The following is a 16706-nucleotide window of genomic DNA, read 5'->3' on the forward strand; positions in this document are numbered from 1 at the left end:
TACTTTCCTCACTGTATATGTCAAATACTAAGCTGCACAGTCTTCAAAGGGCTACGACGCCACTTTTAAAAAATGGTCAGCAATTTTGTTGGCTTGTCTAAAAAAATTCCTGTCTCCCCTCTATCTAGGACCGAGTGATCATCAACCGCTTGGACAGCATCTGCCACACAATCCTGAAGGGGAAGTGGCCTTCTTCCAACGAGCAGTATGACTGTCCCAGCACCATGGCAGCCAACTCCTGTCTGACACAGCAGCACCATCGAGCTGGGTTCATTCCCTCCTCAGTGTCGGCTCCTCTTCCGGGCCAGACCCGGGTGCACCAGGCCAGCCTTGGACTTGGGTTCACGCTTCCTCCGCCTCTGGCAAGACTACCGAAGGTTAGTGCTCTCACCCCTTGGTACATGGATGAACCTGTCATCTGTTCATATTTATTTCTGCTCTCTCATGTCATGGTTCATGTGAGTGGTGTCCAGTAGGGGTCAGCAACACTGTAATTGTCTTTTATGATGTGAGACTCCCAAGTGGACCAGAACAGAGTTGTGCTGTGATGCAAAAACAATGATGCAAAATTCTCTTCCATTCTCTCGATTAAGTCTAATGGCCACCTTTGTATTGAATCTTACATGCTGAAAAAAGCAGACACTCAGTGAGACACTGAGTGTCTGAACTGTGAGAGGGAGGTAGAGCGATGATTGCTAGCCTGAGGAAGGTTTCTATAACCATGGGTGTTTTGGGTGGGTCTGTTTTGCTGGAGTCCCTTTGGCTTATGCAGGTAAGAGGCTACTTAATTTTGTACTTAATCACGTGTTGTGACTGTCTTCATGTTTGTGTACTAATTTTTCAAGCTAAATGAATCTCTAGAAAACAGCTTGGTTATCAGCCATCACTCTGTTGTCCTTGTCTGTATGTGTGTTTAACAAAAGGATCATCTCTCTCCCATTTTGTCCGACCCTCACCCACCCTTTCCACCCTGACAGTACTCGCCACGGGGAAGCTCTTATGGGCGCGGCGCATGGCGCCTCAACTCCTTACCTCTCTTGCAGGAGCGACTCGTGGCTCCTCCTTTCCTACCTGAGGTCAAGCGTGTGGGGGGTCGGAGGTTCGACTACGAAGCTGCTGCTAAAGCTTTATCTGGCAAATCATCTACCCACACTCCCTCGGCCTCCAGCACAGACAAGCTCCCGGTTGTGGCTCCGCCCTCGCACCCAACCGGAGCCATGTTAATTAATGGCTGGCAGGAAGCAGCGATTGATCTGACCAAGTCCTCTGGAGACGTCAGCATCACTGCTGGGTCCAGTGAAGCCGTGGTAGCACCTGCAGTGCCTGGCTCTAGCTCTCACAAACTTCCCCCTCCTCCCATCACTGCCCCCTTAACTAGCTCTCTGGGAATCGACATGACTGGGATCCTGCAGGCTGGACTCATCCATCCTGTCACCGGGCAGATAGTTAACGGGAGCCTACGAGGAGATGATGCACTGAGAAGGAAGAGGGGAAGGCGGAGAAATGTGGATGCGTTGTACTCAGAGTTTACCAAGAGTCGAGGACTGCAGCTCTCAGAGACACAGGTAGGTGGGAGCAGCAAGACATGTGGACGAAAATCAGACAGTTCAACAAAAAAACGATTTAAAAAGAAACCAAAAAGTATGAATCATTTATTCAGTGTCTGGTGTCCGTCTGCAGGGCCGTGTGGAGGTGATCAGCCACTCCTCCGTCTCCTCCTCCACCTCGTCGCCATCTCCCTCTCCTTCAGATCGACCTGCTGGCACGACAACGCCATCCTCATCCACTACACCAACACCAACGCAAACCCCCCCTCAGCCAGAGATCATAGCTATCGACAGAGAGGCAGCCAGCAAAGGCCTGATGGAATGGCTGCGGCAGAATCCTGGTTACAGCATGGACTTACCCAACTTCTCGCATGTAAAGCATGTTTCTGTGATTCCAACTTTCACCACTTGTTTAATTTATATAATCTCAGATTAGTAGAGGGGCAATGCTACAACTTCAAAAAATATTTGAATTTTTAGTCACATCATATATACCACTGTAGTAAGATTAGAATTCTTATAGCTTCACTTTACTCTGTAAAATTTACACTTAAATATTAGTTATTCTTTTCTTTCTTTCCACATTGTATCTGTAGGTGGGAACTAGTGTTTTGCATGGTTTTGTGGAGCGGCCGAAGCAGAGGAGGCATCGCTGCAAAGACCCCACCAAACTGGATGTTAACTCCCTGAGTGGGGAAGAGAGGGTTCCAGTCGTGCACAGAGGCACTGGACGCAGGGTACCTACTAAGCAAAGCTTGTGTTTAAGTTATATACTAACCAGTTCTCATGTGTGTAACTCTGTTCACTCACTGATCCTTTAATATGGAAATGTGATGCTTTCACAAGTCTAGTCCTGACTGTCCTTAAATGTAAGATGAAGTAGTCCTAAAGTGCATCCTGAGACTTGAAACTTGAAAACTGAAAGCTAATGAAATCATGATCTACCAGCCATGCATTTCACAACTAGGCCTTTAGTTATGTCCAAAAAAAAAACACGGAACAAAAACGGACCAATAAAGGAGAACATTTTGTCACTTATTGGGGACAGCAAAAATGCTAGTTTTTAATCATGAGAAGTAAATCTGCCTCCAATCAGTAGCAGTGTGTCTTTTCAAATGTATATCGTTAAATTTAAATTGTAATCCATAATCAATTTCCATCGTTGCAGCTGGGGGGCGCCATGGCTCCTGCGATTAAGGAGCTTTCCAGGTGGTTGGATGCCAACTCCGAGTACTTTGTCGCCCCCGACTGGGCAGATGTGGTGAAACACTCGGTATGTATAGCAACTTTCTCATTTCGGGACCTCGAATTAGGTCCCGAAATGAGTGACATTTGGTTACCATTCCATCCATTTTAGCTACTTTCATATGCATTCAACAAAAGTTAGAAATAATTATGATCAGACTGTGAATATTTGTTTTTAAGTGACTGATGTTTGATGTTGATTCCAAAACGTTTTACTGTAATTGAATCCTGGACCATTTCCTACAGGGTTTCCTCCCTGAGGGGAAATTCTCCAGGATCCTAACTGAGCCTGTCAACAAAGATCCAGGGTCCCGACGCCGTGGCCGTCGTCCTCGCAACGAGATGCCTAAGCCCCTCCTGTCTGCTTCAGACTCCTCCTCCGGTTTGGGGCCTCCGCTTTTCATGAATGGCGGTCTGATCGGCAGCATGGACTCCATGGTGGCCATGCAAAATCTCCGCAGTGGCCTTCCTGGGTTTCCTATCTCTGGGATCATGGCAGCTGGGTTCACTCATGGGTTTCCAGTGGCGGCGGGATCAGCTGAGGATGCTAAAAATGGATTGAGCATGTTACCAATGATGCTGCACAGCGTCCCACACGCCCATGGAACAGCCATTCCACAACACGCCTTGTTTAGCGTTGGTGCTATGATGGCGCCGCCCCCCCAACACCCGAGCTCCTCCTCATCCTCATCTGCTTCTGTGGCAAAGGTCACCACAACGACAGCGCCTTCTTCATCTGCATCAGCTGAACCTGCAACATCATCTGACAAGGATGGTACAACATCATCAGGTGAGAAAGAGGTGAAACAGGAAGAGAGTGCAGCAGCAGATAGCAGCAAAGGACCCGCCGCAGCAGACACAGCTGCCATTATCACCTCCACCAGCAGGGGGCATTTGGCTCCGGCGCATCTTGGAGCAACCAGCACCGGGCACCTCACATTTAACCCCTTTCTAATCCCTGGTCTGTCACATGGTCTGCTTTACCCGCACATGTTCCTGCCGCATGGTGGCATCATGACTTTGCCAGCAATGCCCCCTGGCAGTGTAGATGGCTCAGCAGGAAGCCTCAAGAGGAGGAGGAAGAGAGAGCAGGATGAGGAGGAGGAGAAGCCAGCAGCAGCAGCAGCAGCAGGAGGAGAAGGAGATAAAACGGATGACGGTGAATGTACTGTTGAAGTAGCCCCCTCCTCCTCCTCACCTCCTCTGCCTTCTACCTCTGCTCCTGCCGACCAACCGCAGGATCTAGACTCCCTTCAACATCCTGATGGAGCAGCTGAGAAGGAGAGTTCAGGAAGAGAGGGCGAGGAGCAAGCAAACAAGGTGGAGGGCTAGACGACTTCCAGCAATGTAAGTCTGTGTTGTATCCATCTGTCATGTAAAGACCTTTATAATGAAGATTAACGACTATATTCATGTTTATAACACCCCAACACCATGCTCCTCCACTTGTAAACAAACTGTGTACTTCCCTTCACTCTGCATCCGGTCCGGAGGAACTATGCTGGAAAGGACCAGGAGCAACTCTCTGACGTGATATTTAAAAAAGTTATACCTGTAAGCTTAAGTGAGTGAGAGAGAAATGTTTCCATGGTTTGGACGACTGAAGAGCAGTGAGGTGGTTTTCTAAAAACAAACCAAACCACTTTAACCAAGTACTGTTTTTATTCCTCATTATTTATCCGTGCAATTTCATGAGTCCTGCGGTTGAGATTAAGTGAAGAGTCAGCATTATCAGTGCTAGAGTCTGCTGCCTAGAAACAGGAATCTTTCAGGGTCCTGCGACAGTTCATAGAAATGTGTGGTCAAAAGATGACGATCAGAAGTGGGCAGATCAACTTTAATGAAGTACGTGAGCTAACTTCATCTTCAACTTCAGGCATTGAGAAGCAACTATCACAAATGGCTCCATTCTGGGAAATACGAGCGGCTTTGAGGATGACATGTCAATGACAGTCTTATGCACATTCTTATTGGGTGCGACCTGTGAGGTCATTTTTTTTTCAAATACTAACAAGTTGTTAGTGTGACAAACCACAATTAAAATTTCCCTCTGACAGTTGGACATTTATTTTACTATGACTCATAATAACTTTGCTCTGCTGTTGCCCCTTTCTTTTTCTGTCTCATACCAAAAGTAGTAAAAGAAATGCGCAAATTAGGTCTATTCTAGAATAAAGACAGGCAGATTTCCAACTTGGCAATTTCATTTTGAAAATTTTGAACTGAACTTGACCAAAGCCAAACATGGGACATCAGAAATGTAAACCTCCAATGTCAATTTTTCTTCCTTCAGTGGGAAAAAACTACAAAATAATTGTATATCTGGGAAAACAAATGCACACTAAATGTGTAGAAGCAAACATAGATTCATGTTTTGCTTTTACCTTTGCAGCAAACAATCTTGAGTTGTTTTTTTTTTAAGTTGCTAACTAGTCACTTTGAGATCAGCTGGGAGATTCTTACCCACCCAACAAGTCACTTTTTTCCAGAAACAAATGCAGTCATGATGTTTCTGGCTGGAATGGTATCCACTAGGGCTGTACTTTACATTTGAATATGTACAAAACATTTTTCACCAGTTTGAGTTCTGATATTTTAGAATTATGAAAGATGAGCTAGATTATTGTGAGTTTGCAGTTCAGCAGACTTGATTGTTGCTTTAATGTGGCACTTAATCTGTGTCTGTATTTTTAGCTTCAAGGTTACAAATGGCTCATAAAACCGCTGCTAGCATTTAAGAATAAATCATTCTTTGAAATTCACAACATTGAAATCGAATGAGGCTTTTCAAAATTAAAATTTTTGTGAAGCCTGCAACTTGAAAACAACAATTGAAAGCCAACAGTTGACTTGTGGTTGACTTGTTTAGTTGCTTTTACAAGGCTGTTAAGAAATTCATTATGGAAATTGAGTTGGCTAAGAGTAGGAATGGAATCACTCTTCAGAAACTGTGCAGCCCTAGTTTCCCACTCTGTTACTCCACAACAAGAATGGACTGGTAATGCAGTTATGGATCGGCCATGAAAGGGAAATATCTTATTTTTTGTTCGGGTGAGGAGAGCTGGCTGTGCGCCTCGTTGTTGTCTTTTCCTCCATCTCAGTATTGTGTAGACTTTTAAATATGTAAATCTGCCGCTGTACATTGCTTTTTTGTAAGTGCACCACATATTTCTCTTCCCCTTTCGATTTGTTTCCCCCAACGGGAAAAAACAAAAAATACTTGACAAATATACTAAGTTTTTAACGGAGGTTAGCCGCAGTGTTTGGTGTGTCCATCGACTGTACTGTACATTAAATGGATGCAAGTGGCTGGTTTTTCGTCGCTCTTTCATAACAGGGTCTATATCGTTCCGGGGTCGAATGTCGACTTTCTTTTTGTTTTCGTACATGAAAACATTATTTTTGCACAACTTTGTGAACCGTGCTGTCCTTCATTTCAGTGTGATGACAGAGGATCTGTGTGCATGCATGCGCACACATGTTGGTGTTTCTTCTTAGGTCACTTTTCTTGTTGGGAGGGAGAGACGTGGGTTATAAACATAGTTGTTGCCTTGTCACAATTAGTGACTACATATAATTTATTATTCTCAAATTTACTTGCCAAACTTTTACCAAATATGACATTATTTTATTTTCATTCTGTATTCTTCGAGTAAACTGCCTTATTTAGCGTATATGTTGTTGTATAACTGTTGTTACATCTTCATATTGGGATATTACATTCAGAAGCAAGGTAACGCTGTGAAAAATCAGCCCAAAAAAGTCAATCAGTCGTCCCTCAAAGCACAAACGGAGAGTTGAGTGACTGTTCTCTGACTAGTGCCTCCAAAACAAAACCTCTCTTTGTTGTGAGTGCCGCTAAAAAAGCCGGTTTACATCATGTTTCTGTAGCTCCATTGTTTTTTTTGGGGGGGAAATAAAAGAGCAAGGTTCTTTTGTAGCTTATGCCGGTTTTGCAGATGACACCATGTTGTACCTAAAAGAGTGCTTTTTAATTAATTTCTGTTTATCGTTTGTGTCTTACAAGGTACATTTGTGGAAATTTGTTGCAAACATCTGACAATCGTGGCCTTCTACAAGTGTTCTGTTGCTACTGTTGGTCAACAAAGACTCACTTGAGTCTTAGCAAAAGTAAATCTGAGCTAGCTTGATAGCATTGTGTTTATTTCTGTGGCACGCTGCAGCTTGGACATTGAACCTAGCCTAAATCTGAAACCACAACAAAGACACTCAATAAGATATTTTTTAAATGATTATTTTTCGTTTGAAAATATTTTTTTCAGTCATTGTTTTTTACTTGAATAATAAATGACTGCTAGCATGGCTTAAGTGACATCAAATAGACCATATTATTGATACAAGTACAAAAGCTTTGACCTGGCTGGGAAATGTTTTAGTTAATTAACTAAATCACTATTACTCAAAAAGTGAAAATGTGTATGCTAATTGCTCACTGTTGCGGGTGTACTTCATGTGAAGTAGAATTCAATGACTGCTGGTGACGTCTCAAGTTTTCAAGTTTGCCCCACAATAAGAAAATCAATCAAATTCTGCAGCTGAACATTGGATTTTGAAATTTAGCTGCCAATATTGGCAGGTGGTTGGTTAGACACTACGGCTTGGGATGACAAGTATAGCGTCTAATAGAACACAAAAATACTTTGTCCTTTGTCGGCATATACTTTTGCTCAGACTCAAAGATGAGTTGATGGAAATCTTAACATTTGAAACACTAAATGATCCAATCGACTCATAATACACAACAAACTTTGACGCTACTATTTTCAGTGTGTGAAGCATCAGTTGGAAGAAGCAACATGTCATTCCTGAGTGATTCCTGGAGATGGAGCCGGTCAGCTGTTATAACTTACTGCTTATTAAAAAAAAAAAAAAAATCATCTTTTGACGACTTGAAACGAACTGTTCGGTTTGTGAAAACAGAACTGAAACTAATACTCCAGCGTTATCTGTTCACAGTGTTTTCTGTTCCGTTCAAGTTTGTTTGTCAAATGTTGTTCAGAACCTCAACATGTTGTACACATTTAGCTCTTCTGATAAATAATGTATTTATTGTACAGTTCTTGTCTTTGCATTGTTGTCTCATGACTGATAAATGGTTGCCTTTGTTACCCGGAATGTACGAAGTTCATGTGGTTCTTTTTTTTTTTTTTTTTTTTTTTTTTGTCTTGGTCACTTGTGATTCAAGCTGCTCAAGTTGTTTCAACTCGACTCATCTTCTGTTTCTGTTGAGGAGCAGAGGTAGAGGTAAGTGGTGTCACTGCCGAATCTCATCGCTAAAATTGTTTTTTGTTCTCCTAAGTGACCTGATCGCATCCAGCTGTTGGTGACCTGGAAAGTAAACTGCAGATATAAGATGAGCAGGTTAGGTACCTGGCATAGAAAAAAACTTTATCAAAAAGGCAGTCAATGAGATGTGTTAATCGTGTGTACAGTGTCACTGCAAATATAAACACATTGCACATGAGTAAAGACCAAGATGGGTAGCACAAGAAGTCGGAAAGTTACATGCAATTAGGAATTGTTTATTCACCAGTACTCAAGTACTTTAACGTTAACGAATATAAAAGCCATTTGGCTGTAGAGTTCAGAATCAGGTTCTCTCCAAATGTGCTGTCACACACCTTACCTTCGCATCCATGTTATCGAGTTTCTCAATTCAGCAATGACCACCTCTGTACGCCTTTATTATGAGGACGCCACATTCCTGTCTCACCTCCACGTTCTCTATGCTCTGCTATGGACTACATTTTCTTTTTTCAACTGTTTAGTTTCCTTTAGATGCATTTCAGCTGAACTCTGATGGCAATTTTCAACCATTATTTTTTTTACTCCTCAAATTCTGTTGGTGTCTGATTCAGTCAGTGTGTAAGAATGACCAAAAAAAAACACAAGCAGAGAGAGAGGGAGTGTCTAATTTTGGTCATATCATGCCATGAGCTTCTGTGGAGTTCTATTGATTTTGTGTTCTACATATGGTAGAAGATTTTTGTACTCGCCTGTCTCTGATTATATGTATTTAAAGATGATAGAAGTGTCATATTGTTATTCCGTATCTTCAAACAAACCAAAATAGCCAAGATTCCCTTTACCTTCTTTCTTCTTATGACAACAGAAGTCTGATGGCATCATGAATAATTAATCCTCAACCAAAATGAGGACTCTATTACCTTTGAATGTAACTTTTTCAATCTCACAAATTCAAATGTATTCCAATGGATATTATACATAGAGATTTTAATTATTGTGAACCATGGCGGTGACATTTTTAGTGGCGAACTGAAACACTGAGTCCTCTTCATGTATGATAGACACTCATGGATGCTGGTTAAACACACCTTGGCAGCAGAAAAGAGAACATGGTCTTTAGGACTTCATCCAAAAAGGATACAAAGGCTTCCAAATTATCATACAGAAGATGCAGATCTGAGACTCAAACACTTGTTGATGGACAGACATTTCATGTCCTTAAAGGTTAGAAGGACCTTAAAAGAAAGTGATTACATAATTGAGCTATTTAATGTGTCATCTGGATACATATGAAATCAGCAAGTCTTGATCTGGTCGATAATAAGCATTATGAACTCAAGTGCATATTTACTATTTCTCAACATTTCAACACTGAATCAAGTGATTATGAGTCACACTAGTTGACCGTTCTTGCAGTTCTTTTAGGGACGTTGAATAACTTTTAAAGCCCCTATATTATGTGCATTTGTGGATCTTTTACATATTTAATCCCATTGGAGCATGTGGCTATTTTTCTTTTAATAAACTCCTCCTTAAATTATCTATAAGTTATGTGCAGGAGAAACGTCTTTGCTCTTGGTGCCTCGATGAGTGCGGAGTAGATCAGGGGTGTCCAAACTGGTCCTCAAAGGGCTGGGGCTCATGAAGGTTTTGTTCCAACCAACCAAGCAGACACAATATAACCAATGCTTTCAGCTGAAACAAGCAACACCAGACTCGCACTCAACTGGTTACTGTCCTCAGACACCTGACTGGTGAAAAGGTGCTCTTGTGTGGTCGGAACAGAAACCTGCACCCGCTGCGACCCATCATGGAGCACTTTGGACGCCCCTAGATTAGATGTTCTCTTTTTCCTGACCACGCCCCCTTTTGTTGCGTGTGGTCAGAGGCTGGCTTGTGAGCTGTGAACAATCATGAAACAAATAGCACTTTGTGTTTGAGTAATTATTCACTACAGTTCCATCCAAATGTGCTGAAGCCTCTCAGAAAAAAAAAAAAATGTGCACATGAAGTTCCAAGTAGTGTCCAGTACAGAGAAACGGAAACGGCTAAAGCATTCTTATGTGACTCTGACATATTCAAGTGTCCTTCTATGGACAGATGATGTGCTGTCAGACTGGCATGTCCATGCGTTCTCCAACTTTTGATACCATCATTTAACATTTTACAACTGTACACATGAGCTGTGATTGTGTAATATAAGAGCTTTAATGTGGAATGTCGCTCACTGTTTTGGACCTTCGAGAGTGATAAATAATAACAAATCAGCATTGCAAATTACAAGCCCATAGTTGGAACATGTATTGATCTAGAGAGAAGGCGATCACGGGAATCATTCTGTTGTTATCCGCTGCTTGTTTATGATGTGGGGTCAGGGATGACATGCTACATAGGACAGAGACCACCACCAAAGAACCACTCACACACACTCCTCCGTCATGAAGTGTCTCACGCCGGCATGTTGAATATATATATATATATATATATATATATATATATATATATATATATATATATATATATATATATATATAATGCCATTACCCAATGATTCCTCAACTGAAGAGCAGACCAAAACCAACGATACTTATGAGCGCTCAGTTAAACTACTTTGAATTGGCTGCGTGTTTATTGTTGTCTTTGTTGTTTGATGGCGAGTGTGACGGCAATATTAAGTCTTGTCAGTGGAGCAGCCTCGTTCAAGCTTCGGATCCAGGGGCGCTTGCGAGCAATTCGTCCTGTCCTCCTGCAGGGGTCGTCGTCCAGCTCGTGTAGTTTCCGGCCGTGGTGCTGTTGAGCATCCGCAGTCGCTTTCTCTCTCGTTTCCTCCCAAGTCCCGGCTTTTTGGTCCGTCGTCTCTCTGGAGGAAGACGTGGATGTCAGAAAGGTTTGCTCGACCAGAGTCTAAAACAGCGGGCAGATTGAGGAGCCACATTGAAGAGAATACATAGTTGTTTGCGGTGTGGTGCTGTTGCTCGAAATGTGGAATAGTTTAGTGGTTTGAGTTCATAAAATCAGGATAATCTTTTGAGTCAGAGTGAATCGTGATCAGACACTCGCATCAAAGTGCATTAGCCAATAGTGCTTCCTCTTTCTGTGGCTGGTATCTCAGAATAAGCCATGTATGCACCCTAATGTATGGTCAAGAGAAGAAGAGGACTAGAGCTCTGTCTGTTTTGTGCTGGTGAGGAAATGAAACCTGGTCAATAGACCATCGTAAATTGGATCATCATAAAAAGGTTGTTGCTAGGGGATTCTCTGCGCCTCGAAGCGCTCTGCTGGCCACCCAGATGTACAAATTGGGTGACTACACTGCCTGTTTTGGAAACTCCTTTTAATCGCCATTCATCCAGGTAATTTACTTCCTCGATAACTTTGGTGTTTTAGCTGGACAAATCCAACACTGTGGCCCTTCAACCAATACTGTGGGAAACCTTGCTTTGCTTCAGCTTTACAGTACTTTGTAGAAGACAGACACAATGCTCGCCTGTTCTCAAAGAACTCGGGTGACCCCACCAACTGCTCTAAACTTGTATTATGATTGATCCATCTTCATTCTGACTGATCAAGACCAGGCTTCCAGAAAAGATGCCTCCAATGGGCTTCATGTTCCGTACCATCCATCACACTCTATCAACTCTCACGAACGCCCAGTTAAACCACCAGGGATTCCATCTCATTTTGATAATTCATGATGCGTTAGGATATTTTAGACTGTAGGCGCCTCCGCCTTGGTTTGTTTGCAGCTGTTAAAGTGCCATTTCCGAAAATATGGTTCTGAGATAGAGATGAAAGTTGGGATTGCTGGCTTGGCTTGAAGAGAGCCATCGATTCTGAAAATTGTTGCGCTGAGGTTGATTTAGTGGTCGGTTGGACATCAGAGGGAAACCCCCTAAATGCAGACAGAATGAGGGTTTCGTCAGGAACACATGATTTCTGCTTGTCATTTCTAATTAGCGTCCATGGTTTCTTTATAGCCACTGGCAGTTCCTGAGGGGATATCAAACTCCTGATATTCAGTTTCAAGTCAGTTTCAGTCAGTTTCAAGCCAAACAGTGAATCATTCACTAACTGCTCCAGAAAATTTAAATCTTCAGATCTCAAAGTCATTCTTCTTGTTGTTCTGTCTCGACAGCAGACATGGCATCAAAGGTTTATCAGTGTCTTGAGTATGAAGAGTAAGCAGTAGAAATGAGTTTTCTTGGTGGGGTGTCTTTCCCTTAATTCCAAACAGTCATTTATATTCATTTAAAAGTATTGCACATATGTGTATATAACTGTCTCAGCTTGTTCACTATCAACTTTTCCAACAACAAGGCTGATACGCCGATCCGTGATATTCAGCCAAGATGAGGAAATCAAAGTGGACACGCTCTTATTTCTGTTTATATTTCCACATTCTCATCTTAACATCCACTTTAGTTTTGAATTTTATTTTATTTAGCCACGTAAGTGCTAAGTGCCACGTAAAATGACTTGGCGGAACAGATTTTTTACCCCTGAGCTTTGATTTTCTCCTAAAGGGTCTGATGAAACATGCTGCCATCTGGGAGAGGAGGGAAGTTCACCTGCTGCTCTCCATGCACCAAACGGAAGAACTGGAAGACTATGTGGACAGAGGTAGTTGTAGATTGACCTGACCTCGGGAGGAAATGTACTAATGGAATGCTCATGGATGTGTCTCATGTGCCCACAAGAGGGCTCTGTCGTTCAGAGAATGGCCGGGAAAGTTACTGCTGCCATGAAGACTTATGAACGTGTTGAGTCATGCTTCGCAACAAGAGGGAGTCCTTGGGACTGGACTGGAAGTGGGGAGTAAATACAACATTGACAGTCACTATTCTGAGTGAGAGCGAATGCAAGTGAGTTACATCAGTGTCGTCACTTTGTCAGGCTCATTCCCTAACAGCCAAGTGATCACAACAGTTAGAGGATGTCCTCCTTCGGTCCAATACTGGCACGAGTTTCTCAGTCGTATAAGAGCCGAGACTAAAAGGTGGTGGCTGTCCTGCTGCTGAGCTGGACGTGACCTTGTTGGGAAGCCTCATATGTTCAAGATGTGTGAGGAATGTTCAGGTTTTCAATCAGGTAATCGGATGTTTTGTTTTTCCTTCTTGCTACAAACTGCACTGCATTAATCCCCGTCAGCTTCTGGCTAACTTTTCTTTTTGTCCAATCTGTTGCCTGTTTAAAAATGGAAGGTTTTCCAAAGATTGTGAATAATCAATCTTGTTTTCAGAAGTAGACCAGGTCCTGCAGGACCATCGTCTCTCTGAAGAACAAAGATAAATGATGAGAAATCGATCCATCCACTGCAGCCAGTGGACTGGTTCTATGGCAGACCCTGTTGTTTGCCGGAACAGGTTTGGATAAATAATGGGAGGGGAAGCATCTTGTGAAATTTTTTTAACACCAATGGCAAGAATTTGTAAACTCTTGATTCTTGACTCACATATTCCAGCTGTTTACAATGTTCTGCACTTGTCCGTCTTCAGAGTTCACGAGGTAGCCCCATCTCTCTGGCTAGCATTAAGTAGTAATCGTAAACACACGGAAGATTTTCTCGTATTGGACTGGGCTCCACTCCAACTTTTGACCAAAATCCGTGTAGAATATCAAACAAGATGATTGTCGGTCCTCTGTTTGTTGCACATTTCTCCTAAACTGACCGAACTGAACGTCTGTGGCTGCTTTTATGCTCTTTGCCATTCCCACATGTGCTTTTAAAGGTCCTTTACACCAGGGGTGCTTAACCTTTTTGATCTCGGGGCCCACCTTTCCCAGAACAAATGCGCCCAGGGCCCATTCTATAGAACTGATTCATTACACTTGATTTCATTTGTGATCAACAGCCATATTTAATCTTACACATAAACAAGACAAAACCTTGAAATGACATGAAACCGTGTGATCAACACAAAGACATTTGTCATAGAAAAGTCCAACCAGCAGCAGAACCAAGTGCAAGTCATGTTCATCAAATTTACAAAAAAAAAGAAAAAAATACACTTGATGCAAACTATTGACAATTCTGAATACATTTCATAAAACCATGTCTAAATATCATACAATAAAAATAATATATTTTATTTAAACTCCAAAGAAGTTAAAGTGTAAATGAAAGTACCCATAAAATATTCTAATTATTACAATTTTCAAAACTGCTTCAACAGTTGCTTTGAGTTTTTACTGTTGGGGGGTACAACATCACATATTTTTCTTTTCAAGAACTTCTCCATAGTTGTAAACTTTTACATATTTGCAGCTGTCAAGTCAATTCAATGACTCACTACTGCCACCATATGTGGCTCATGTATTGAAACTGAGGGTCTTGCGACCCTCGCTGCTCAAAGGTGTAAAACAAAAAAACTTTTAGTGGCCCTCAAGGAGGAGCTTGCGGCCCAACCGCGGGTCCCGGCCCTATGGTTAAGAATCACTGCTTTACACAAAGCTTCTGTCATCTTTGGGTATTTGATCCTCAGAGGCAGCATGTTAAGTCAATGGCTGGAGTCAACAAACACTTGATCTGTGCAAAACTGAGCAGTACAGTACTTGTTTGTGAGACTGCCTTCTTGCACTCTTGTCAACCTATTCAGTTTCTATTTGAAACTATGGATAAGGAAGCAACGGTTGAGACGCCGGCCTCCTCTCCACCCCTCACTGCTTCTCTCCGGTGCCATCAGCTGCCCAAAGTCCTCCACCCATCCCATATTGTTCCGTGCTGATCCAGCGTGTTGCAAGAAGCTCTGTCTTTATGATATCCCTTCTTAGCTTCCTTCTCTTGTTTCTGATGCTGGAGGTTGCATATCCAGCAGAATGTATACCTGCACATATAGTCCCAAACTCAGTCTTGATCAGAACCTGAATTTTTGACTTCAATCCAAATCAAATGTAGGCCTACGGCATCAGAAATAACCTTCGCTGTTTAGTTGCGACCAAATATTAAAAGCAAACTGCTGCAGAGAATGGAGGTCTGATCCTCTGATGACTGGGGAGTTGATGTCCAGAGGGCTCAAGGTGGAGGTGATTAGCCCTCACTGTGGACCTAACTTCTACTCATGAATTTGCGAGTGCAGAGCCAATCCTCAAAGTGGATACAGGTCCCTCGCAATGTTGACAATGTTACGCTCAGAACAATAATGTAGTGAAAGTCTTTTCTGGCTAAAGCAGGGCAGTATTTTCAAGATGTTTTACAGTAGAAGAGAATGTATAGCAAAGGAAAGTTCGTGATCAAAGATAAGCACAATAAGATTATTTTTTTGTTTGTAATTTTTGGCATTGCAATGGAATCTTCATGTCTAAAGAGAATCTGCCGGTGTTTGCATGATGATTCCGTGCTGGAGGACTGATGCAGTACTGAAGGATGGTTGTTTATGTTATACGTCAAATGCCAGAAACGATGACCAGGAGATTTAGTCCTCTGTGTTTACTTTAAAGAAGTTCTCCCTTTTCTTCTCTCTGAAGTCAGGCGGCGGGACTGTGCCATAACGGCCCGCTGTCATCTGCCACGTATTAGTAAGGAGAGCCGCTCAGCAGAGATGGATAATTTAGATCTTCTTCTGTCTCATCTGCCTTTTTTTATCTCCTCCACTAATCCCTCTGATTATCTATTCTGTCCGTCATTACCATTACCTTCCGCCCTCTTTAGGGCCCCTTAAGTTCGGTATTTCAAGCCTCTGAAGTTGTACCTCGAGTCAGCTTTCCACAAAATATTCAAACAGCGTGTCTGGTATTTAATTAAGAGCACCGCTGTGGCAGTCAGCCTTTAACCTACGAGCGCCACCACTGCTCACTGGCTTCACCAAACTGTGAAGCTTTAAATCTGTATGCCCGGAAATGTCTGGTTACGAAGTGATCTCTCAATAAGTTGGTAGTGTGTGTTTTCTTATTTTGGTTTTGTTCACATAAGTTTGCTTGGGAAGTTTGTGTTCATGCTCGCATTCTAAATCAACACGCTTGTCATATTATTGCGATTATAAACATCATGATTTGACAATACAACCTTCAAGAATGATAAATGAAATTCAAGTGTTCCAGTAACAGTCAGCTACTCATCATGTCTGCAAACACAGCTGTTGGATGCAGCAAGACGCTGAAATTAGTTCATTTTGCTGAATGAGATTCAAAGATTGAGTTTCAGTACAAACCTAAACACATCAGAGCTGGCATCTATGTCAGCTCATAAATCTTTCTTTGAATCACTTTTCTTATGAACTGTAAGATCGTTTGGCTTAATGTTGTTCTTCTACATCGGTCACCGATCCCAAAACACTTGATCGCTTCAGATATTCTTTTGTTCTATCACTTTTAAATCACAGCTATCTGACTCACACATGGCTGCTCCTCACAGGGGCGGTGAGATTTACTCGGCAAAGACAGAGAGTGACAGAGGCTTTCTGAAAAATGTTGGAATCATCCTTGAAAGGGTTGTACTCACCATTTGCACAACAAAGTGGTTTTCTCTGAAGCACATGTTGTGGTTGAAAGAAACGGTGGGGTTGGGGAGCTGTACATCGGTGCGACAAACGATAAATCAGGATGAAGCATCGCACACATGCTCCGATCCACATGGGCCTGACCACTAACTGTTGCCTTCTTCGCTTCTATATCACGCCACATCTCTTTGAGAATTCAACATCGTTTACA

General features: G+C 42.4%; 2 protein-coding genes across 4 annotated transcripts in view; one reads left to right on the forward strand and one right to left on the reverse strand.

Annotated features, from left to right (window-relative positions):
* LOC128760245 (chromodomain-helicase-DNA-binding protein 6-like) overlaps window positions 1-7949 on the forward strand; it is a 50571-nt gene extending 42622 nt beyond the window's left edge. For 2 of the 3 annotated variants that reach the window (XM_053867443.1, XM_053867445.1), the window contains exons 40-45: window positions 129-377; window positions 978-1565; window positions 1681-1920; window positions 2144-2284; window positions 2716-2820; window positions 3039-7949. In XM_053867443.1, the coding sequence (XP_053723418.1) occupies window positions 129-377; window positions 978-1565; window positions 1681-1920; window positions 2144-2284; window positions 2716-2820; window positions 3039-4124 (2409 nt within the window). In that variant the 3' untranslated portion in view covers window positions 4125-7949. The remainder of the gene's footprint in view (window positions 1-128; window positions 378-977; window positions 1566-1680; window positions 1921-2143; window positions 2285-2715; window positions 2821-3038) is intronic. The other variant, XM_053867444.1, reaches the window with a different exon arrangement.
* Window positions 7950-10528: 2579 nt separating this feature from the next.
* LOC128760955 (R-spondin-4-like) overlaps window positions 10529-16706 on the reverse strand; it is a 38180-nt gene continuing 32002 nt past the window's right edge. Inside the window, exon 5 of the mRNA XM_053868750.1 lies at window positions 10529-10920. Within this exon, the coding sequence (XP_053724725.1) occupies window positions 10760-10920 (161 nt within the window). The 3' untranslated portion in view covers window positions 10529-10759. The remainder of the gene's footprint in view (window positions 10921-16706) is intronic.

Source organism: Synchiropus splendidus, chromosome 6 (genome assembly GCF_027744825.2).
Source record: "Synchiropus splendidus isolate RoL2022-P1 chromosome 6, RoL_Sspl_1.0, whole genome shotgun sequence".
Classification (NCBI taxonomy): Eukaryota; Metazoa; Chordata; class Actinopteri; order Syngnathiformes; family Callionymidae; genus Synchiropus; species Synchiropus splendidus.